The sequence below is a fragment of the Balaenoptera borealis genome (genome assembly GCF_965194805.1).
Source record: "Balaenoptera borealis genome assembly, chromosome: 1".
NCBI lineage: Eukaryota > Metazoa > Chordata > Mammalia > Artiodactyla > Balaenopteridae > Balaenoptera > Balaenoptera borealis.
Genome location: NC_138860.1, coordinates 193,033,403 through 193,055,653, shown reverse-complemented (window position 1 = coordinate 193,055,653; position 22,251 = coordinate 193,033,403). Strand labels below are relative to the sequence as shown.

The window sequence follows — 22,251 nt, the reverse complement described above, 5'->3', positions numbered from 1 at the left end:
CGCCAGCCCACGGTGCCCGCCCACCGCCTGAGGGCCTGCTTCCCCGCCCAGTGGCCCCCGGCCTCTGTCCACATGCTGGAGCGTCCCGCAGGCCCCGCGAGGAAGAGATCCCCTGTGACCACTCTGCTCCACACGCCTCGGGCCCGGCTGAGCGAGTCCCCACGTGGGACAGCCGCGGGATACCGGTGGGGCTCCACCCCCACTGCCCCATCCCAGGCGAGGCCCTCGGTGCTGCGGGGACGTCGCCGTCCTGGACCGGGCCCCGGGCCCCCCTCGCCCCAGGCCACGGAAGCATGTGTGATGCCACGGCAGACAGAGGTCTTGCTTGCGGCCTCCGTGCCCAGGCCTGGGGACACCGGGCAGGCGGGTGGAGAAGGGCCCCCGTCCTCGAATGCACACACCTGGGAGGCCCTGCCTGTGGCCCAGCTGATGGGGAGGCCATACCAAGCCCCCAGGCGCCCGGGAGTGGGGTCGACCTCTCCTACCTGCTGTCTCCTGGCGGGTCCTGCACTGTGGGCGTCGTCCTCCTGCAGCCCAGGCCTCTGGGCCTGCTGCCCGCCTTATAGAAGGAGCGGGTGGGGCTCGGAGGGGCTCCCCGTGGTGCTCCGCTCCCCCGCCCCCCGCGCTGGCCTCAGTGTCTGAGCCACGTGGGGCTCTCCCGCCTCGCCTCGCGAAGGCTGTCCAGGAAGAGGATGGGGTGGTACCCGGGTGCAGGGGGCCCGAGGCGGACGGCAGAGAACTGGGCGCAGCTGTGCTCTGCTGGCCGACGGTCCTCAGGACAGCGGGGCTTGTGTCCCCCAGCTGAGGGGAAAGAGGTTTTCCAGAAAAATGAAGAACGAAAAGGCCCTTTAAGTGCCACAAAACAAAAGTTGGGAAGAACATTTCACGTGGCCTCTTTGAAGCGTGACTTGTGTGGCTGAGGTGGTCGAGCCACGGTGGCCACGGGGGCCCTGGGGGCCTGGCCCTACTGCCCGGAGTGGGGCCACGTGGCCATCCCCAGGCAGGGCCAGGCCAGGCCCGGTGAGACGGAGCAGGCTTGGTACGCTTTGGGGGCCACGGCCCTTTGACGCCCCTTCATCTGGGGTCTGCCACCGGGCCTGGCAGGCTATGCTTTGGGGCTGGGAGGGTCTCCTGTCGCAAGGCCCCTGCCGGCTGAGGCCCTGGCTGCCCGGGGCAGGCCGCAGGTCAGAGGCCTTGTGCTCGGCCAGGCAGAGCCCAGCGCCCGCTTCTGAACAGTGTGACCAGAGCACATTCCTGCTGGACGATGGCTGCCCGGTGCGGGTGACGTCAGACCGCACCCGTGACGGCGAGGAGCATGGATGGGGCTGCGGCCGCCCCCCAGGAGACCCTGCCGCCCTCCAGTGCTGGAGAATGTCAGAGGGCTGGGCTCAGCGGGCCTGTCCTGCAGCGGGTGCCCCCTGGGACTGCTCCTCACCCCGGCTTCCTCCACCCCTCCTCCCCCTGGGGCCCCAAGGTGTGAGGGTGATAGGGAGCGTTTCCTCTGGCGGGCCCGCCCCCGTGCTCAGGCCGCTCACAGACAGGGGTGCAGCCCCAGCCCCGCACCTCCGCACTCTGCCTTTTCTGCACAGAGGCCGACAGCTGAGCTTGCAGGGGACTCTGCGATGTGGCGTTGGTGCAGGGTCACCCCAGGACCGTCCCAAACACAGGCCCATCAGGCCCACTGTCCTATGGGGGCTGGACTCAGGGCTCTGCTGCCCACTTCTGCCCTGCACACCAGTGGGGAGGAGCCTCCGGGAGGTGGCTGGACGCTCCTGCCAGCAGAGTCTGCACGGTGGACCCTTCATCGGCCCCCCTTGGTGGGGGGGCCCCTGTCATCCATGCTCTGGATGGGGCCCTGGGGCCGCAGGCATTAACGCGCCTTCTCCGGAGCCCAGCTTCTGCAGGGAGAGGTGGAGACGGGTCCCAGAAGAATTTCCAAATTACAGGTGGGGAATTATTTCTCTCGGAGGTGTCTTCATCTCATCATTATGGCACATTATAAAAAGGAAAGTCTTCCCTTCCGCAAGGACGTTCTCTGCTATCGTCCTCCCCTCGTTAGCTGCTGCTGCCCTCACACTATTTACGTCCTGGGCAACGACAGGAGCTGTGCTGCTGACGGCGTCATTTCCATTTCTTAACGCACCGCCGGCTTCCACGCGACTTCACGAGGCGCTAACTTCTCCTGCCTCTTTTCTCAACACCTCTGGACAATAGAGACCCTGCGCTGTGCTCTGACAAGGTGACCCTGCTAGTGGCGCCAGGCGGAGCTGGGCTTGCCAGGGCCGCCGTCCCTCCTGGAGAAGTAACCTCAGACCTGGGCCCACAAAATGCCACTGCCAGGGGCTGGTGGCCGGGGGGTGAGCTGCCGCCCCCCGGCTCTGGGTGCCAGCAGGGCTGTTTGAAGAGGCCCGTCCTCCCGACCATCACAGGCAGCCTCGGAGCCCAGGTCTCGGAAACCAACGGGGTGGACGAGGCGGGGAGAGGGCATGGCGAACCCGATGGCGGCTCAGGACCGCCTCCATCTCGGCCACGAGGGCGGGCATTCCTGACCCCCCGGGACACGCCGTGCGCCATCCAGGGACAGAAGGGCAGGGGGCTCCAAGGCCCGGCACGAAATGGCTTAAACCCCAGCGGCAGCTGTGTCTGCAGTCCTGGGGTGGAATCTTCCTAGATTCAGGTGCATTTGGACCCTGGCCTGGGACTGGGGGCTGGGAAGTGCATCTGACCCCAGTGGATGGCCCCACAGGGGAAGGAGGGGCGGGTGGCGGGGCAGCCTTTGGAACTGGGATCCTGGACACAGGAGACTGAGCGGTGCCCATCCCCACAAACACGTGCTGCCCGTGCTGGACACCTGGCCGCTTCCTGCCGCCTCCACTCGCCGGCCTCATCTGCTCAGGGGGAACCCCCCCAATCTGCCCACCGCCGTCCTGGTGATTGGCACCCACTCCAGGCGCTTGAGCCAGAAGCCGGGGCAGCCTCCGTGCCCCCCCACCGCGCGCCGCCTCTGCTCTCAGCAGCCCCAGCGACGCCAGCTCTGCCACATATACTTTCGACTCTGAACCACTACGCTCTCCGTGCCCACCGCGACCTCGCGGGCCCCAGCACTGCCCGCCTGCTGCCCGCTCTGCCCTCGGTGGGACCCCAGGGTCCTCCTTGCCCTTCGAGCTGCTCCCCATGGAGCCGGGCCGCTGCCCCCGCGGCCCCCAGAGCGCAGTCCGGCCTGGCCACGCTCAGCCCCGCTCGCTGACCCCCGTCTCGGACATGCTCCTGGCCGCCTCTGTCTTGGCTGGACGGTGGCTTCCTGGCCCGTCCACTGGGCCACTCAGCTTCTGTCGGCTCTGCTGTGTGATGTCCAAGCCTGCCGTCCCCGGCCACCCCGTCCTCAGGTGGCCCGCGCACGGACTGCGGTGTGGAGCGCTTGTGGGGTGGGTGGTGTCCAGGACCGTCTGGAGACAGGCTGGGGAGATGCATGCTGGCCTGGGTGAGGGGGCTCGAGAAGGCCCAAAGCCTCGTGGGGGGCTTGGACCCCCCGGGACGGAGGCGAGGAGCTCACAGCAGGGGCGGAGAGGCCTCGCGGATTCTGCTCTCCTGCCAGGAGCGGTGGCTCACCGGTCGGCCTCGCTGGAGCGCCGGGGCGGTCAGCACAAGCTGCTCCGCGTCTGCGGCGGCTCCGGGCCTCCCCCACCCCCAGCAGCAGCAGCCATGGCCGACCTCCTCCCGCCGCCCCATCTGCCTCCCTCCCGGCCCCTCTGCGGGACACCTGATGTGCCGTCCGGGGGCGGACTGGCCTCTCCTCACCTGTCTCAGCTCCCTGCGGACACCCCCACGTACTGTCTCCTCACCTGGTGTTCTGGGTCCCCCAGACCTGATTCCCGCCCCTCCTGCAGCTCGGTCCCCCCCTTGGTGACGGGCCCCACCACCCACTGGTTACTCCGCCAGGAACCTGGGCGACACCCTCGATTCTGCCTGATACTGGTTTCCCCAAACCCTCTTGGTCCTCGTTTGCCCGCAGCGCTGCGGCCACCGTCTCAGATCCGGCCCCGCTGGCCTCGGCCCAGCTCCGGCCGTCCAGTACATGCCTCACGCTCCAGCACACGGACCCGCAACCAGACCCACAGACCGACTTCCGCCTGCACCCTGGGCGCGAGCCGGTCCCGTCCTCGCTTACGGCTGAGCCCTGCTGAGCCTTCTGGGCCTTGGCCCTGCCGGCCCCTGCCCACACCCCTCCCCAGGACGTTGCTGCAGGTGCGATGGCCCCTTCCGCAGCCCCTCCTCACCCTGCCTGCTCTGTGGCCAACCTGGTCGCGAGAGGCCGAACCACCAACAGGAAAGGGGGGTGCCCCCCCACGGGAGGCAAGACCCCACTTCTGACAACAGACAGCCGCAGAGACACCGCCGGGCACACGGCGAGGCCACGGCACTGCCCCCGCAGAGCGCCCCTGGGGACAGGCCAGCCAGCCGTTCTCCTGGCCGAGCTTGCACGGGCCGAGAGGCCACTTCAAGTGCATCAAATGCCCTGAGGAGCGATCAGCCCTCACTCTGGACTCCGTGGGCCCTGAGGATGCCACGCAAGAGGAAGCAACGCCCTCACCCCCTTATGCTCCAAAGGGGACAGTGTTCCTGGGGGCGGGTCCCGCCTTGGCCTCCAGGGCCCTTGGGGCTGCTCCTGGCGCATTGCTGGGGCCTCCCCAGCCAGGCGGCCCTGCGAGCAGACGCGAGACTCCAGCTCTGGGGAGTGACTTCTGAAGCCTTTATGTCGATTTTAATTACAACAATTATGGCTTTATCAGCAAGATAAAGGTCACTGCTGGCCAGGGAGATCGGGCAGCTTGACCTCTCCGGGAGGGAAATGCCAATTAATTATCTTTTTACAGCCGACTCAATTAGACTCGCTAATCACCTGTGTAGGACGCAGAGGCGAGAGGCGCAGAGACCTCATGCAGGCCCGGCTGTTACCCGGGGGAGAGGCAGCTCTAGGCCGGATGTTTCCTCCATTTGCGAGACTCAAACCCCTGAGAGCTTATCAGCCCGAAGCGGACAAGCCATCCCGTCTGTTGGTGACCAGACACACCGCGCAAGCCTTCAGGGCAGACTACATCAGCGAGGGGCTGGCGGGTTACAGAGACAGGGACACACGAGCACCTGGGCAGCCAGTGAAGCAGGGAGGGCCATGCAGGGAGGACACGTGGGCCCTGGGTCTCCATGACCGGGGGGGGGGGAGGCATCCTTTAGGGCTGTGCACGGCCAGGTGGGCACCCTCAGGCCCCTTCTCCAGCCGCCCAGTGCCCTGGCGAGGGCCCCCTCTGGGCTGCGTGCCAGCCCCCCGACCCCTGTTTGTCCAGTGGGCGCACACAGCTCTGCTGTGGCCTGGGGTCTGGCCTGGAGGGTCTCTCATCAGCCGGACGCAGGCAGAGAGGGTCTGGGGGCATCTGTACCGGGCTCCCCTGCCACCAGGCCTGCTGACCTCTGTCCAGAGTCCCCGATGCTGTCAGCTGTCTCCCCACGTGGCACACGTGTGCACACACAGGCACGCATGCACACATGTCCCAACTCTCATGCTCCCCTGCCCAGGGAGGTCTCCAGCCCAGGGCCGCTGCCCGTGCCCTTCTGGACGGACCGCCTGCTGCCAACCTGGGGAAGTGGCTGAGGATGCAGAGCCCCTAGACAGAGCCGCCCCTCACGGACCGGGCCTTGGTCCTGTTGGTGGTGTCTGCCTCGGAGGGCTTCCTAACGTCTGGCAAAAACCTCTGAGGGATGCCTCCCCAGCCCTGCCACGGTTCCTGGAGGATGGGGAGGAGGGCAGGAGAAAGAGGAAGTGCCTTCCCCCACTCTCACTGGGTCCTGTCTGGGGCTCCTCCACGTGCATTTGGCAAGCCAGCCAGAAGGCGTGCTCTGCGTGTCTAGACGGGCTCCCCCTACACTTGTCCTGCCGTCCGCGTCCTGCGGAGCTATCGCAGCGGCACTTCCCATGCAGCGGACCCCATGGGCACGGGCTCGCCTCAGCAGTGGACGCGTGTGTCCTGTCCAGGGAGATGAGAGTGACAGAAATGCCTGCAGCAGGGGAAGTGCAGCTCCGAGCTGCTGACATCTAATGGGTCAGCCTGTCCTCTTGGCCGATGGGGTGAGCGGTGTGGCTGGGAGAGCGGAGTGCGCCCTGAGCCCCACAGGTGACCAGAGGCGGAGCAGGGACCCCTCGACCCTCCCACTCCTGCCCTCCTGACCCTGGAGCCGGGAATCAAGTCTGGCGCCCGTGAACCATTTGGTACCAGGAGATGGTCCAGGCCAGGAGGAGGAAGACAGGCCATGGCTGCCTGCTCAAAACCCTGCAGGTGGGTCCGTTTGGAGCCGGCAGGGACCAGAGTGGACGGGCTACTGTCCCCTAGGCGTGGCCGGACATCCACCAGGAGTCCTGCCTTCTGACCCCACCTGGCACCCTCTGGACAACTCAACCCAAGATCCAGCTGCGAGCATCCTACACCAAGTGGGGATTGTTTCTGTTACAGAAAAACGAAGCCAGGCTCCTCGAGAAAGAACACAGGAAGCGAGTGGTAGCTCTCCAGCCGAGTGATGCCCTGGCTTCCCTGCTCCAGCCCTTCATGCTGCCTCTGCCCCCAGGGGCTCAGGGCCCTCACACCCACCTTCCTACCCAGTTCCCATTCCCCCTTTCATCCACGCTGCCACACAAGAGTCCCTCCCAACCTGCGCCAGACTCAGGGGCCTCTTCCATCTCCTCCTGGCTCCTCCTCACCTCCCAGGGCCCCCATCTGCCTGTGCTTTTCTCCAGCTTCCCTGCTGCCCACCTCCACCGGCTCCTCCACCCCCAAACACACTCGCCCTTGGGCCTCCTTCCATGCCTAGTTTGGCTGCTGACATCCCAAGGAGTGAAGCCTGCTTCTCCTGGACAGTCCCTCCTGGCTCTTATAGCCTCAGTCCTTAGGTGTCCTTAGGACCAGGTCTGCCTGCTGCATTGTCCTCGCCAGCCTGACTACCACCATCATCCCCATCACCACCATCACCATCACCATCATCACCATCACCATCATCACCATCAACACCATCATCCCCATCACCACCATCACCATCACCATTAACATCACCATCATCATCACCATCATCATCATCCTCACCATCCTCAGTATCACCACCATCATCACCACCATCATCATCACCATTAACATCACCTTCATCATCACCATCACCACCATCATCATCACCACCATCATCATCACCATCACCATCATCATCATCATCATCACCATCATCATCATCATCACCTTCATCCCCATCATCATCATCATCACCATCATCACCATCATCATCATCATCCCCATCATCATCATCACCATCATCATCACCATCATCATCATCACCATCATCACCATCACCATCATCATCATCATCACCATCACCACCATCATCATCACCACCATCACCACCATCATCATCACCACCATCATCATCATCATCACCATCACCATCATCACCATCACCATCATCATCATCACCACCATCATCATCATCATCACCATCATCATCATCACCATCATCATCATCATCATCACCATCATCATCATCACCACCATCACCATCATCATCATCATCATCCTCACCATCCTCAGTATCACCACCATCATCACCACCATCATCATCACCATTAACATCACCTTCATCATCACCATCACCATCATCACCACCATCACCATCACCACCATCATCATCACCACCATCATCATCACCATCATCATCACCACCATCACCATCATCCTCACCATCCTCAGTATCACCACCGTCATCATCATCATCACCATCATCCTCACCATCATCACCACCATCACCATCACTGTCCCCACCATCACCATCATCCCCACCATCACTAACAACACCACCATCATCACCATCACTGATGTCACCACCAGGATCGTTCTCACATCCACAGTACGGTCACTCTACACTCTCCAGGGGCCAGATCCTTTGCTAAGCTCCTCCCATGTGGTTTACACGCATTTAACCCTCACCTCAGCCTAGAGAAGGAGTCGTTGTCTCCCTATTTATGGAGGGGGAAACTGAGGACAGCCAGCTCCAGCCAAGGGGCCCTGCTGCTCTGTAGGCATGACTGGGGTGGAGGCGGGTGCACGGATCTTGTCTTTGAAGAGATCCCAGGGCTGGACCCGCAGGTCCCTCAGGAGCCCCTGCAAGGGCACCCTCCTCCACCTCAGCCTCGTCTGTCCAGGCTGCCTGCACCTGGGGTGGAGACACGGGCCTGAGAATCAGCCCCGGAAGCAGAAATTCACTGTGTGGGGAATATAGTGCCTCATCTGTAACTGGGCCCTCTTACCCGCCCGGGGGCGAGGTTTGGCTTATTTTTTTATTAAGAGATTTTCAAACTCGAGAATTTCCAGGCTAGCAAGGGGACCGTGACCTGGCTTGGCCTGGGAGGGGTGGGCATGGTGGGCATTTGGAATCTCCAGTCCCTGTGGTGGGGCGCCTGTGGATCAGGACCCCCGGCAGAGCGAGGTCCGGGCCCCGGCAGCCACCCCAGGCTGAGGTCAGCAGATCCCGCCTCTGGGGCCACGGCACCGGTTACTGAGCAGAAGCCCGACCCTGGTGTTGCCCCGTCCTTTTTTTTTTTTTTAATTTTTATTTATGTATGTATGTATGTATTTATTTATTTATTTTTGGCTGTGTTGGGTCTTCGTTTCTGTGCGAGGGCTTTCCCTAGTTGCGGCAAGCGGGGGCCACTCTTCATCACGGTGTGCGGGCCTCTTCACTGTCGTGGCCTCTCTTGTTTCCGAGCACAGGCTCCAGACGCGCAGGCTCAGTAGTTGTGGCTCACGGGCCCAGTTGCTCCGTGGCATGTGGGATCTTCCCAGACCAGGGCTCGAACCCGTGTCCCCTGCATTGGCAGGCAGATTCTCAACCACTGCGCCACCAGGGAAGCCCTGCCCCGTCCTTTTGTGAAGCAAGGCCATCGTCCCCACTGGCCCACGTCCTCTCTGGACGCTCAGCAGGGACAGGACGCGTGTTCCTACAGCCCGAGCTTTCTGTCTGCCGCGTTCCCGCTGCCAGTCGTGCTTCTGTCTGAAAGGAGCTGCGTGCTCTGTACGCACCGAAGTTCGGCTGAAAACTCCCCCTTTTCAGAGACGGCGCGCTGGGGCGTCCTGCCCCGTCGAGGGCACGCTGCTGGTTTCAGACCGGCCCACTGGCACTCTGAGGAACACGAGGGGCAAGCTGCCAGGGCTGGGGAACGAAGCTGGGGTTCTCTCCGAGCCTGTTTCTGACACCCCCGCCCACTCCCCGCCTCCACGAGGCTCCCCCAGCCAAGCCGTTTGCACGCAGCCTGGCAGAGCACGGCTGGGCAGGCCCCACGGGCCCGGGGGAGGACTGTGCCGGGGCCCCAGCCCTGCAGGGAGAGGTGAGCTGCCGGCCACCCACACGGGGGCCCCTGGAGGTGCCCACTAAGCCACGGGTCCCTGTCCGTCCCCGCAGTCCTTGGCTAGAGACTGGAAAGCAGCCAGCGGCCCCTGTGCTCCCCGTGTGCTCACTCTGTGTCCTGCACGCGGCTCACTAAGCAGCGGCCTCGTCCTGGGTGGAGGAGTGGGGGTGGGGAGGGGCCCGAGGACGCTGCGTCCAAGGTCTCTCCTGCGGTGATGTGTCCTTTCACTTGCTGGGAAGTTGCCATTTCTAAAGCTGCCACTTCGACGACATCCATCCTGGGGGTCTCGGACGGCCCTGGTTACAGGCCTCAGGGGCCATGAAATGGCCTGAAGTGGGGCAGCCGGCGGTTGCCTTCCAATGTGAGGGCCACCTGCAGGGGGCGGTCAGCAGGCAGAGGAGGCCTGGACTGCAGCACGGGGCTCTCGCTGGGCCTCTGGAGGTCTGGGGTCTCCGGGGGCAGGAGCTTGTCTTCCGGAGGGGACTGAGTCAGCCTCAGGCTGGGGGCTTGTGCTTCTCAACAACAAAGAACTCATGTGCTTCTGTTCTTCCAGAAAAGGGTGGAGGGGTATTTGTCGCTGTGTCTAGGAGACCATCAGGCCGCAGAACTCGTGGCTGGCGCGTGGGGCACGGCCCAGGTCACACCGCCTCTGCCTCTGGCCTCCTTCCCCCGCACAGGGCAGGGCTGGCATGAGGCCCGAGGCCCGGCGGGAAGGAGGGAACAGAGCTGAAAACTGCCTTTAAAAAGAAAACGTGCTGATACTGAGGCTTCGAGAAAGGGCTTGCGGGAGCTCCAGCTGCCAGGCACCTGGGAGCAGGTGGGCCGGGGCACCTGGGAGCAGGAGGCCGCCCCCTTCCCCGCGCTGCTCCCAGGAGGCAGGCCCTGACGGAGGGGTGCGAGTACACACTTACACGCACACACACGAGCGTGCACACGGTCACACGGCCTCATTCGCACACAGGACTCAGCCACACGGGAAACGCTCTCCCCGTGCACAGGCCCTCCACGCTCTGGTGCACACACACATTCACACCCGTGTACAGAGGCTCAGCTGGGGTATGCACTCACCCGCGCATTCACGGGCCCACGAGTGCAGCCCTGCAGGCCCGGGGCGACCCCCTCCTGCTGGCGCCCTGCCAGCCCAGCCCCCTCCTCCGCGTCACCCTGTCCTGACTCTGCCCCGCCCGTGGGGGCCCCAGGCCAGGCCTCCAGGACAGCAGCGACCCCCAAGCAAGCCCCACCCCGGCGCCTTCGGAACGAGCTTCCTGACGGTGGCCGGGTCCTGGCCCCTCGCCCAGTGACCCTGGACAAGTCATGGTGCCTGACTCGCCTGCCGCCCTCAACAGTCTCCAGGCTAAAGCTGTTCCTGAACCGTAGAGGCCACAACCTGCACCACGAGACCCCGGTGCCCTGCCAGCTGGGCCGTGGCCGCGTCAACCGGCACCTCAGCCGGTGCAGGAGCCTGACCCTAGTGTGGTGCCCTGGGTTGTCCCCCCTGGACGGGGACCCACAGGCAGCGTTGGGGCTGACACAGGAAGGCCACAGGCTCGGTGACATGTGAGGTGACACGGGGGCAGAAAGTGTGCCCAGGAGAGCCCCTGGGGCGAGGCTGCAGACAGGTGCGGGCTCTGACCACAGAAGACGGGAAGTCCCACGGGCGGCACCCATGTGGGTGGCAGAAGGGCTGACTTGGGGTCCCGGGCGCGGGGCGAGGCAGGAGCTGCCCCCCCTGATGCTGGAAGCTGCCAGCAGCCACTGGTCGGGTTTGCTTCTTGGTCCCCTGTCAGAATGTAAAGTTGAAGATCAATAAGCCACCATCCCTGGCTGGTCTGGTGGTTCTAAGGGGTCTGGGGCCCGGCCAGCAGACGGCCTGGACCCCCAAGGTCATAGGGAAAGAGCCCACCTGCCCCCCCGGCAGGATGTCCTCACCTCGAGGCCACGACGGGGGCTGAAGGGGGCGGGCCAGGCCGGTTGCCCGCCGCACGGTCCCTCCTAAGGACACATGAGCACCCAGCGCAAGCACCCATGGGGGTGCAGATTTGCCGCCGTGCAAGACCTCGGCTGCACTGGGAGCCTGGGTGCCAACCCACCTCCCTCTGCTCTCCACCCTGTGGGCCCCACCGAACGGCCGCCAGAGATCCACTGTCGGGGCCAAAGGGCGTGGGGTATCCGAGGCAGCGCAGGGGCCCTCCCGCTGGTTGTGCCCTCGGGGTCGCAGGACACAGGGAGGGGCTGGTGTCCTCTTGCCCGGCCCCAGACCACACATCCATCCATGGGAAGGAGGAGCCAGCGGGGGCTCCCGCTGGACCCACCCTGGGGGTCAGGCCCCACCGCCCTGCTGACCGGCCTCTCCTCCTTCCTGGGGCTCCCAGGCCACAGGGCCGCCGCAGGGCCAGAGGGCCCAGTGTCCAGGAGAGCCCCGGGGAGGGCACCCCCTGAGGCCCCGGCTCCCAGGAGCTGTGGTCTCGGGGTCCTGCGGCCCCCACCCCTCACCCTCCTGACGCTTGGTTCCAGGCAGACATCCCCCCTCACATCTGAGTTCACCTCCATCGTTACCCACTGTGTTGGCCCTGGAAGCAACGCAGTATCTTTTTATATTTCTCTGGGACGTTTCCTCTAGCTGGGATGATTCCTAGACAAGACATTTATAGCACAAATTTTCCTTTAAAAGTATGGATCTTTCATGCTATTCTGCCATAATTAACCGCAGACAATATTAAAACGTGTTATCACCCCAAGAGGCAATGAAATTTCCAGAAGTTCTTTGCTACACATTCTGCCACTTTATTGGCAAGACTGGATTAGCAGCAAAGGGCACCTTGATTTTTAAAATCATCTTATAATTATGATGATTCTTCCTAGATCCCATCTGATGAATACTCAAAACCATTGTTCAACAGTGAAAAAGAGGAACCACTCAGATCAATTGGAAACATTTCCTGGGAGGGTTTTGTGCATTAAAAAAAAAAGAAAGCAATCTGAGGTTCTCCCTCACTGCTATGGCTTTTTTAGGTTCCCAAATCCAATTTACAGGGGATTGTTTGAACCACCCAGGCTCAGCCAGGCTGACAATGTCCCTCTGGCAATTACCAGCACCTGCATTAGGATTCAATGGGCTTAAATTACCGCGGGGGGGGGGGGGGCCGAGGCAGACACCCCACTGACAACAATTAGCATAAAAGGGTTCTACCATTTAAAGCTGTGGGTGGGAATTACAAAAGGTTAAGAGACTAAATATAAAAAATTTTTTGAATATAAAATCAATGTGCTTTGTTAACTAAAATCTGGGTGCTATAATTTAACCAAAATAGGGTTTAGAATATCTGGCAATAGTCCACATCGATGAAATTCTTTTTTCTTCTCAACGAAAAGCAAATCGTCTATTCAAAAGTTAAAAACAATTGAACAACTGAGATATTTCATATCAACAAAATAATAAAATACAGAGTTTGAATTACATATTACTGACATTAGCCCTTGGGAAAGAGAAAGCATTTTCTCTTCTCCTTTTACTTATTTGTATAATTAGAAGCCAAGTTTTTAGAGGGTCCACTTTCTTAATTGCCCACCAGATGCGGGAGGGAAGATGCTGACCTGTCGTCCTTGAGAATCTGGCCCCGGCTGGGGGTGGGGTGAGGGCCGAGCCCCTGGGTAGGTGCTGGGAGGCCTGGGTGAGGCTGGGCGGAGGGGGGCTGAGACCCCTGAGTGGGGGTGACTTCCAGGGGCCCCTCCTTTGTGCACAGGCCTCGGCTCCAGGCGCCCAAGGTTCTGAACCTGTGACTGAGAGGCCACATCCCCTTCTGTCCAGGAAAGTCTGGGGGCGGAGCGTGGGGCACAGGGTGCCGAGCGCCCGTAGCTGCTGCCGCCTGCCGGGGTCCGTGCTCACGCACCCCAGGCTGTAGGCACGAGTCTCAGAACAGGTTGGAACTGGAAAATTGCTTCAAAATGTAAGACGATTCAGGCTCTGCTCTAACTTCAGGTCAGCCTCAGCCGCGATGCTTCTGCTTGGGGCCTCCTTCCCTCCCTCCTGTCCTGGGGCAGCCCGACCTCCAACCTCTGGGAGACCCCTAACTGCTCCGAGGTTTGAACCCGACTTCGTGCTCCAGCGGCGGGGGTGGGGTGGCCTCCCCCACTTGCAGCGGCTCCCCACCTGCACCCGGTGCCGACCGCCTTCCACACCCAGCGCTACCTCTAGGAGCAGGCCTGCAGGTGCCACCTGCCAGGTCCCGCTGGACCGACCTGCGGCCAGGCCCCCAGCACTGCCTTCATCCACCGGGGCCTCGGCTCAGGGCCCGGGGCACTGCCTCCTGTCGGTGAGTGAACCCCATGGCAGGAGGGCAGGGCAGGGCCGGGGGGCGGCAGCTCTGGACCCCCAGCCCTCAGCCCCAGCCGGCCTGACCCATCTGGCGGGCCACCCACTCCCGGGGGGGCCTCATTAGCTCCCAAGGCTGCAACACCCTCACGGCACGACCACGGTTGTCTCCTTCACTCCCCGTTGGTCTAACAGAATCAGCATCTTCACCACCAGCCCGTTTTACCAAACCCATTAATCACGACCTTACAGTCCTGTCGCGGGGCTGCAGGGTGAGGTCGCAGGGCGGGCAGGGGTCACGGACGGGGCCTGCTTCCTAAAAGGAGACGAGGGGCGGGGGGGCACCGGCACGGAGGCGGCAGGAGGCCAGGATCCTTGCCCGCAGGCTGTTTCCCGCTCAGCTGGCGCCCAGCAGGGGCCGGTAGTGCAGCATGATGACATGGTTTCTGACTCGGGCTTCCAAACCACTTGGCAGATGGCTGGCTGACCATCCTCCCCTCCTTCTCTGATGGCAGAACCTGGTCCGAGCTGGCAAATTGTGTTGCTTGTCTCCGTATGGCCTGGTGTGGTCACGTAACCAAGCTCTGGCCAATGAGGTGTAAGCGGCAGTGGGAGTGATACCCCCGGGAAGCTTCTTACTTATTTATTTATTTATTTATTTATTTTTGGCTGTGTTGGGTCTTCGTTTCTGTGCGAGGGCTTTCTCTAGTTGTGGCAAGCGGGGGCCACTCTTCATCGCGGTGCGCAGGCCTCTCACTATTGCGGCCTCTCTTGTTGCGGAGCACAGGCTCCAGACACGCAGGCTCAGTACTTGTGGCTCACGGACCTAGCTGCTCTGCGGCATGTGGGATCTTCCCAGACCAGGGCTTGAACCCGTGTCCCCTGCATTGGCAGGCAGATTCTCAACCACTGCGCCACCAGGGAAGCCCAGGGGCCACTCTTCATCGTGGTGCGCGGGCCTCTCACTATTGCGGCCTCTCTTGTTGGGAGCACAGGCTCCAGACGCGCAGGCTCAGTAGTTGTGGCTCACGGGACTAGTTGCTCCGCGGCATGTGGGATCCTCCCAGACCAGGGCTCGAACCCGTGTGCCCTGCATTGGCAGGCAGATTCTCAGCCACTGCGCCACCAGGGAAGCCCCTAGGGAAGCTTCTTAGAAGCGAAGGGCCCCTCGCTCCTTATGCTTCCCCCTTCCTGCTAGCTGAAATAGGGGCATGTTGCCTGGTGCTTGTGCAACCCTCGAGGACCGTGAGGTGGTACACAGAGTAGCAGAATAGGAAACAGAAGTGGGAGTCCCTGGCAATCAGGAAGGATGTCACCCCTGCCTCTGAACTTACGTGAGCAGCAAACGTCGATGGAGTTGAAGCCACGACTGTGTTGTAAGAAGCAGTCAAGCCTCACCGTTAGCATGTGGTCTGCCCAGGAAGGAGCCAAACGAAGCAGGCACGTGTGTGAGCTCCATGCCCTGAGAGTCAGCTGGAGAGACGGGTGACCACGGTGGAGCCGCCCGGTGAGGGCAAGGGGCCCAGTGACAAGGCCTCGGCGAGAGCCGTCCCATGTCTGGCTCTGTGGCATGTGTCGGTCATGGCGGGCGTTCAATAGTGCCCACGACTCTGGGCTGAGAGGGAAGCCGGACGTTTCACTGGACTCCTCTGTGCGGGGGTCCCTGTAATTCGCTTCAGTAGAAACTGTCACCTCAGAGATTTCCTGGCCCAAGTTTATCTCAGGACTTGTGCTGAATTATCTTTCGATCTGAAACCCTCTGTGTCTCTTCGAGACCTGTCCGCGTGGGGATCCTGGCTGCGGCCGGTGCCCCGAGGGCACGTTCCCCAGGCTTCCCAGGGCCCACGGCGATGCCCCTGCCCTTGGACTCAGCAGGGGCCGCCTTCTGCCTCCGCGTCCTGCCCCTCACGGCCCTCGCGCAAGTGAGCACACAGGCAGAGACAGCCACCGAGACCCCCAGGCCCTGTGCTGGCTGGAGAAAGGGCTCGGGTCCTTGGTGAAGGTCTGGGTCCGAGAGCCAAGCGAGAAAGGGCCACAGCCGTGCTGGAGTGAGCATGAGAGGGATGGGGTTTATCTCTCTGGTTCTGAGAATACAGAAGTTCACTCTTATGAGGAAAGGACTCCTGGTTTTTGATCCCTGTACATGTGGGCCTGCCCCAGAACTCCGCACTCTGCTTTCTTTTAGGATGAGGGATAAATAAAACTTAAAAGTTAAAGATATCTATCCCCATATAGTCATAGAATAAGCCATTGTATTAGAATTAGAAAAGGCTTGGGACTTCCCTAGTGTTCCAATGGTTAAGACTCTGTGCTCCGAGTACAGGGGACCAGGGTTCGATCCCTGGTCAGGGAACTAGATCCTGCACGCCGGAACTAAAGATCCTGCATGCCAAAACTAAGACCCGGTGCAGCCAAATAAATAAATAAATAAATAAATATTAAAAAAGGAAAAAAGAAAAGGCTTGCTCCCTCCCTAGCCCAGCAGCCCCGTGTCCCCCTCTGGCCACTTTGAGGCTTTGCTCCGCCCACCAGGGTCCCAGGTCCGACTGGGTGCCCCTCAGGCCTGCAGCCCAGGGTCCGCCTTCCTGCTGACGGGGTGTGGGGCCCCCGAGTTGAAGCCGTTTCTCTCACTGGCGGCTGACCGCTCACCTCCTCGCGGCAGGGCTGGAGCGTGCACCACAGGACAGACGGAGGACAGACAGACGCAGCGTGTTTACCACCCTGGGCCGACCTGGGCTCCCCGCAACACGTCCAAGGGGCTCGGGTACGTGGAGGGGGCGAGTGTCATCGTGGGCGAGATGCTCTGCTGCAGCCGTGTCCGTGGCGGGGGGGGGGACTTTCACCGGGAACGGTCCTGCGTGAACCCACTCGCACGACGGGAAGCATCAGCGCTAAGAGGAGCAAAAGCAGAAGGGAGCCCACCTCCCTGGCCTCTGGATGGTGGGCCCTCTCCCTTCTCGGGGCACTTTCCGGGTCAGACCTGTGACGGGGACGGAGTGGGGCGCGGGGGCTCGGTCAGCCGTCCCGGAGGTGGACGCTGTGACCACCTCATCTGGCAGAAGAGCAAACTGAAGCCCAGGGAGGGTCAGCCGGAAAATGACGGACACTCTCCGGCCGGTCCCCAGATGCTCTTGCCGGGGACCCAGGGCCCTCCGACTCGGCGCCGAACGCAGAAGGGTGACGGCCGGAACCCGGGGGGTCTGTGCCCCTCGGCTTCCCTATGGGGCACTTTCTACAGCTCGATGCCCGTGCCCTAGCCGCGCTGCGTCCAGCCCGCAGGCCCGCATTCGGCCGACGCGGGGCTCCTCGCATTCCACCGAGACCTCCTAGCGGCTCTGAAAGCCCTCCCAGCGGAGGGCCTGGCGCCCAGTGAGCACTTTTACACAGAAATACGAGCACTTTCCCCGACGACAGTGCAGCTAAATTTGCTTCCATAAACTGAGGTGGAAGCAGAGAGGGGGTCTCTGGCCAGGCTGGCCCCGCCCACCCCGTGAGGGAGGCACCCGGGGCTCAGTCTGGACGTGCCTCATCTCAGCACCCCACGGCCACCCTGTCTGGCTCGGGCCCCGGACACGGCAAGTCTGTGCCCCGCACCCACCTGGCTGCGCCCGGGGCTGGAATCCTAACTGGAGGGATGGGGGCCCCTTCAAGAGGCTGAGGAGACGGGCTTCCCTGGTGGCGCAGTGGTTGAGAATCCGCCTGCCAATGCAGGGGACACGGGTTCGAGCCCTGGTCCGGGAAGATCCCACATGCCGCGGAGCAACTAAGCCCATGAGCCACAACTACTGAGCCTGCGCCCTAGAGCCCACGAGCCGCAACTACTGAGCCCGCGTGCCACAACTACTGAAGCCCGTGTGCCTAGAGCCCGTGCTCCCAACAAGAGAAGCCACCGCAATGAGAAATCCGCGCACTGCAACAAAGACCCAACGCAGCCAAAAATAAATAAATAAATTTTAAAAATTTAAAAATAAAAAAAGAGGCTGAGGAGAGCATGAGGGCCCTAAACCGAAGTGTGCGTGAGTCTGCCCGGCGGGACCCCAGCCCCAACTACCGAGCAGCCCTCCCAGGAGTGTCGAGGGCCCTGGGGACCAGGTGGGGCCCCCGGCAGCTGATCAGCTGATGCTCGGCTGGGACGCGCCCTCTGTTAACTAAAATGCCCACTCTCCCCGAAGACGCGAGCCCTGGGTTTGCGGGAGGATTCGATCCCTGAGCGTGAACTGCAGTGATTAAACCAACTCAGCCCGAGCTCCAGCACCAGCTTCCGGGAGTAATTCCAGAAAAGACCCGTGGCGAAGCTAGGCCCACACTCCACGGAGGCAGGTCTCCCCTGCCCGGGCCTGGGGTGCGCGGGCTCTGCCTGACACTGGAGCCACATCTCCATGAAGAACCGGGAGCCGAGCGCACACAGAGATGCTGTTGGCCCTGTGCTCCAGGGAGGGTGGAATCGGTCGGGAAACCAGGTGAACACGTGTGACCATCAGGCCCGCAAGGTCCCCACAGAGCCGGGGGTGACCTGGGGGGCCTGGGGGAGGGCTCCTACGCGGTGTCCTGTCCAGGCCGACACAGGCCTCCCGCTGGCAGCGGCCTTGGTGGGTTTGCCGCCCTCCAGGGACAGCCCTGGACAGAAACAGCCCTGAGACCAGCGGCCCGGGGGCCTCACCTGCTGCCAGGCTCACAGGGGACGAACAAACCGACTTCACTCTGCGTTCACGGCAACGAGGGCTGTGCAGGCGGACAGCCCAGGACGGCGGTGCAGCGGCCCGGACCACTCATCCCACCCCACCCCGCCCCTCCCCCACCGGGGGCCCTGGGTCTGCACGGCGAGCACGACCAGCAGCCCGGACGCCAGGTTGGCGGCCCCCAGCCTGCCTTTTAACCCATCGCCATGGTGACCGCCCCTCGGAGCTGTCTGGGATGTCTTCCCGGGACGTCCCGTGTCTCCCAGGTCCACTGTTCTCAGGGAGCAACTACACTTCCTCCTGCCCAGGTTCGGGGGCACCGCTGTCACCCCATGCAGCCCTGAGCTTGTGCTGCCCACCGCTGACCCCTTGGTTAACCCCACTCACCGGGCAGGTCGCAGGGCTCTCCCTCGGGGAGTGGGGAGTTGGCGCCGGCACTCTCCAGGGCAGCTCTGGGCTCCAGGGCCCTGGACTTGGGGCCGGACCGAGGGTAGGAGATGCACTGGAACCCGCTGTGGAGGGAAGGACAGGGCTGGGCTCTGCTCGACACCGAGCTGGGTGACACCTGGCTGCGGGGACACGGGGGTCCAGGGGCCGGTCCAGGTAGGAGAAAGGGCTGAGGTGGCCACTCGGAGACCAGGGTGGTGGGAAGGAAGTGGGGGCAGGCAGGGTGTCGCACTGCAGCCCTGGCCTGCCTGCCTTCCTGCCCTCTGCCTGGACCCCCTCCCTGCCCGGACCCCACAGTCAGAAGTTGCCTTGGTTTCCCCTCTGCCAGACAGAGCGCGTCGTGACCCCAGTGCCCGCAGTGTCCTGGTGGGAGCGGGAGGGGTGCGGGAGGGGCTCGGGGGAGCAGAGTCGAGGAGGGACCCCTCCCCACCCTCATGGGTGTCGCGCGGGGTCACCCTTACTCACAACGGGGTCCGGATGGGTGTCTCTCTGTGACCATCGTCCACTTTGAAAAAGCTGACCTCCGAGTAGGCTGGGAGCTGCACGTATCGGATGCCCGCGGAGATCTCCACCACCCGGCCGTGCTCACTTTCCCGAAGGAGAGAGAGGGGCTGCCGAGGGCCGCGGGGGCGGGGCAGCTGCACCTGGGCCCCCCCAGCCCCCCACCCCGGCCTCCGTGAGGAATGTCTGCAGCAGAGTGTCCAGGAGGAGCAGGGCACTGCCAGGGGCCAAGAGCACGGTCACCTCGCCCTCCGCTCGCCTTCCTGGTCCCTCCCCTCCTCTTGGCCCTCGGCCGACCGTCCACGCTCTGCCTGCCCGCCCCACCCCGTCCTGGGAGTCCCGACCCTGAGTCCAGTTCCAGGCCGCAGGGCACCTCTGTGCCTCTGGCTCCGACCGGTCCCTACTCTCTGGGAGGGCCTCTCCTTGCTGGCTGGCCTCAGGGCTTCACCGGCTACAGGCTCAGGGCCGTGGGGGACCGACTGAGCACACGGCCACCCATCTCCCCCCTCGGCCTGGGGGCTGGGCTCCACCCACTTGCCTACATCCCCGAGGCACCCAGCACAGGCCTGGTCACACGCACTCAGGGGCTCGGGGTCAACAAGGAGCACTGACCAGTGCCAGTGAGGGCCCTGTGCAGCCTCGAGTTGCTGAGATCCGAAAAGGAGACACGCAGGGCAAACACCAGAACGTCGTGGACTTGGGGAGAAAAGGAGCCAAGTGTAGAGACAACTGTGGTTTGATTGGCTTCTGGTTCTGGTCCAGAGGGCGTAACTGGGACCAGAGGGTCCCAGAGGTCCGTAACACGGACCCTCCTACTCGAAGCAACCAAAGAGCAGACGAAACTGAATGAGACTGTGGTTTCCAAGACCCTGGACATCAGGCAAGGACAGTGGTTCCTGAGGGACGGGAAACACGATGGACTCCACAGTTGCCCAGTTCCCACCCTGAGAGGACATGCGGGGCTGGTGCAGAGCGGGTCGGGTAGAGGCTGGGAGACAGGCCCACACAGGAGCGGAGCAGGGGGCACCTCGGGGTCAGTGCAGCACAGACCAGGGCATGAGTGAGGGGAGAACGAGAGGCCCCAGCAGGATGGGAGGCCTGCTCGTCCTGCCGGCCAGGCTGGAGAACTCAGAGGTCAGGGCACGTCGAGCAGAATTCTCAGTAATGAGGGGGTGACTGGTCTTAGACGGAGCCCCTCTCCAGACCCAACAAATCCTAAAACCAAGATCTGAGAGGATTAAACTGTCTCCAAGCAACTCAACTGCGCCTCAGAACAAAGCTCAAGAATGTTCACAGGGACACAGGCGCCTCTAGCCCCCAAGGTAAAATTCACAAGGTCCGACATCCAATCAGAGATTACCAGGCAGAGAAGGCAGGAAAGTATGGCCCATAACAAGGAGGAAACGCAATCAAACCGACCCAGAACTGACACAGTGGAAAGGGACATCTTTTTTTTTTTTTTTTTTAATTAATTAATTTATTTATTTTTGGCTGCGTTGCGTCTTCGTTGCTGCGCGGGCTTTCTCTAGTTGTGGCGAGTGGGGGCTACTCTTCGTTGTGGTGCGCGGGCTTCTCATTGCGGTGGCTTCTCTTGTTGCGGAGCATGGGCTCTAGGTGTGTGGGCTTCAGTAGTTGTGGCACGTGGGCTCAGTAGTTGTGGCTCATGGGCTCTAGAGCGCAGGCTCAGTAGTTGTGGCGCATGGGTTTAGTTGCTCTGCAGCATGTGGGATCTTCCTGGACCAGAGCTCGAACCCATGTCCCCTGCAATGGCAGGCGGATTCTTAACCGCTGCGCCACCAGGGAAGTCCTGAAAAGGACGTTTTTTGAAAGTTATTATTATAACTGTATTCGTGTGTTCAAAAGTTGAGACATAGAAGATATAAAAGAGAACAAAGTCGGGGCTTCCCTGGCGGTCCAGTGGTTAGGACTCCGTGCTTCCACTGCCAGGGGGCGTGGGTTCGATCCCTGGTGGGGGAACTAACATCCCGCATGCCGCACGGCCAAAAAAATGAATACATAAATAAATAAAAATAAAAAAGAACAAAGTTGATTCTAGAGGTGAAAACCATGAGATGAAAAAACACACTGGATGTGATCAACAATAGATTAGATACTGTAGAAAAAAAGATTCATGAACTTGAAAACACAGCTATGGAAATAATCCAGAATGAGACACTGTGAGAAAAAAGAAAAAAAGGAAGGGAGGGAGGGTGGGAAAGAGAATCCATGGATGGGGGAGCAGCCTGATACATGGAAAATTGGGGTCCCCAAAGTGGAGGCAGAGGCTATCACAGAAAAATTATCAGAAGAAATAATGGCTGGAAAATTCCCAAATATGATGAAAATTATAAACCCACAGATCCAAGAAGCTCAACAGATTCCAAGCACAAGAACCACGAAGACAACTATGCCATGTCACATCACAATCAAATTATTCAAACCAGAGAAAAAGAGAAAACCTGAAAAACAGCCAGAGGAAAAGGACGTTTATACGGGGACATGAAAGCAGATCTCTCAGGGAAAACAACGCAGACAAGGTTACACCACGAAGCTCACCTGGAAGATGAGCCAGAATCCTGTATGCGGTAACAATGTCTATCAAAAAGGAAAGCAAAATCAAGACGTACGAAAGCTGAGAGAATTCATCACCAGCAGACACACATGACAAGAAATGTTAAAAGTTAAGTCCTTTGGGCAGAAGGAAAATGGTAGCAGATGGAAATCTGGATCCATGGGAAGGAATGAGGACCAGAAATGGTAACTCAACAGATGAGACAAACAGATGAGACTTCCTTTTCTGTTTGTTAAATACTCTTTAAAAGATAAATGACTGTTTAAACAAAAATAATAACAATGTATTATAAAGTTTATTAGATACA

The 22,251-nt window shown here is 61.3% G+C and overlaps 1 protein-coding gene across 1 annotated transcript in view; it reads right to left on the bottom strand.

The window, feature by feature from the left end:
- Positions 1-574: 574 nt before the first annotated feature.
- The window catches only part of MORN1 (MORN repeat containing 1), a 41,104-nt gene continuing 19,427 nt past the window's right edge, over positions 575-22,251 (bottom strand). The window contains exons 10-13 of the mRNA XM_082378603.1: positions 19,985-20,068; positions 19,337-19,589; positions 18,812-18,936; positions 575-801 (exon numbers count right to left, since the gene is read on the bottom strand). Coding sequence (XP_082234729.1) covers positions 632-801; positions 18,812-18,936; positions 19,337-19,589; positions 19,985-20,068 — 632 coding nt within the window. The 3' untranslated portion in view covers positions 575-631. The remainder of the gene's footprint in view (positions 802-18,811; positions 18,937-19,336; positions 19,590-19,984; positions 20,069-22,251) is intronic.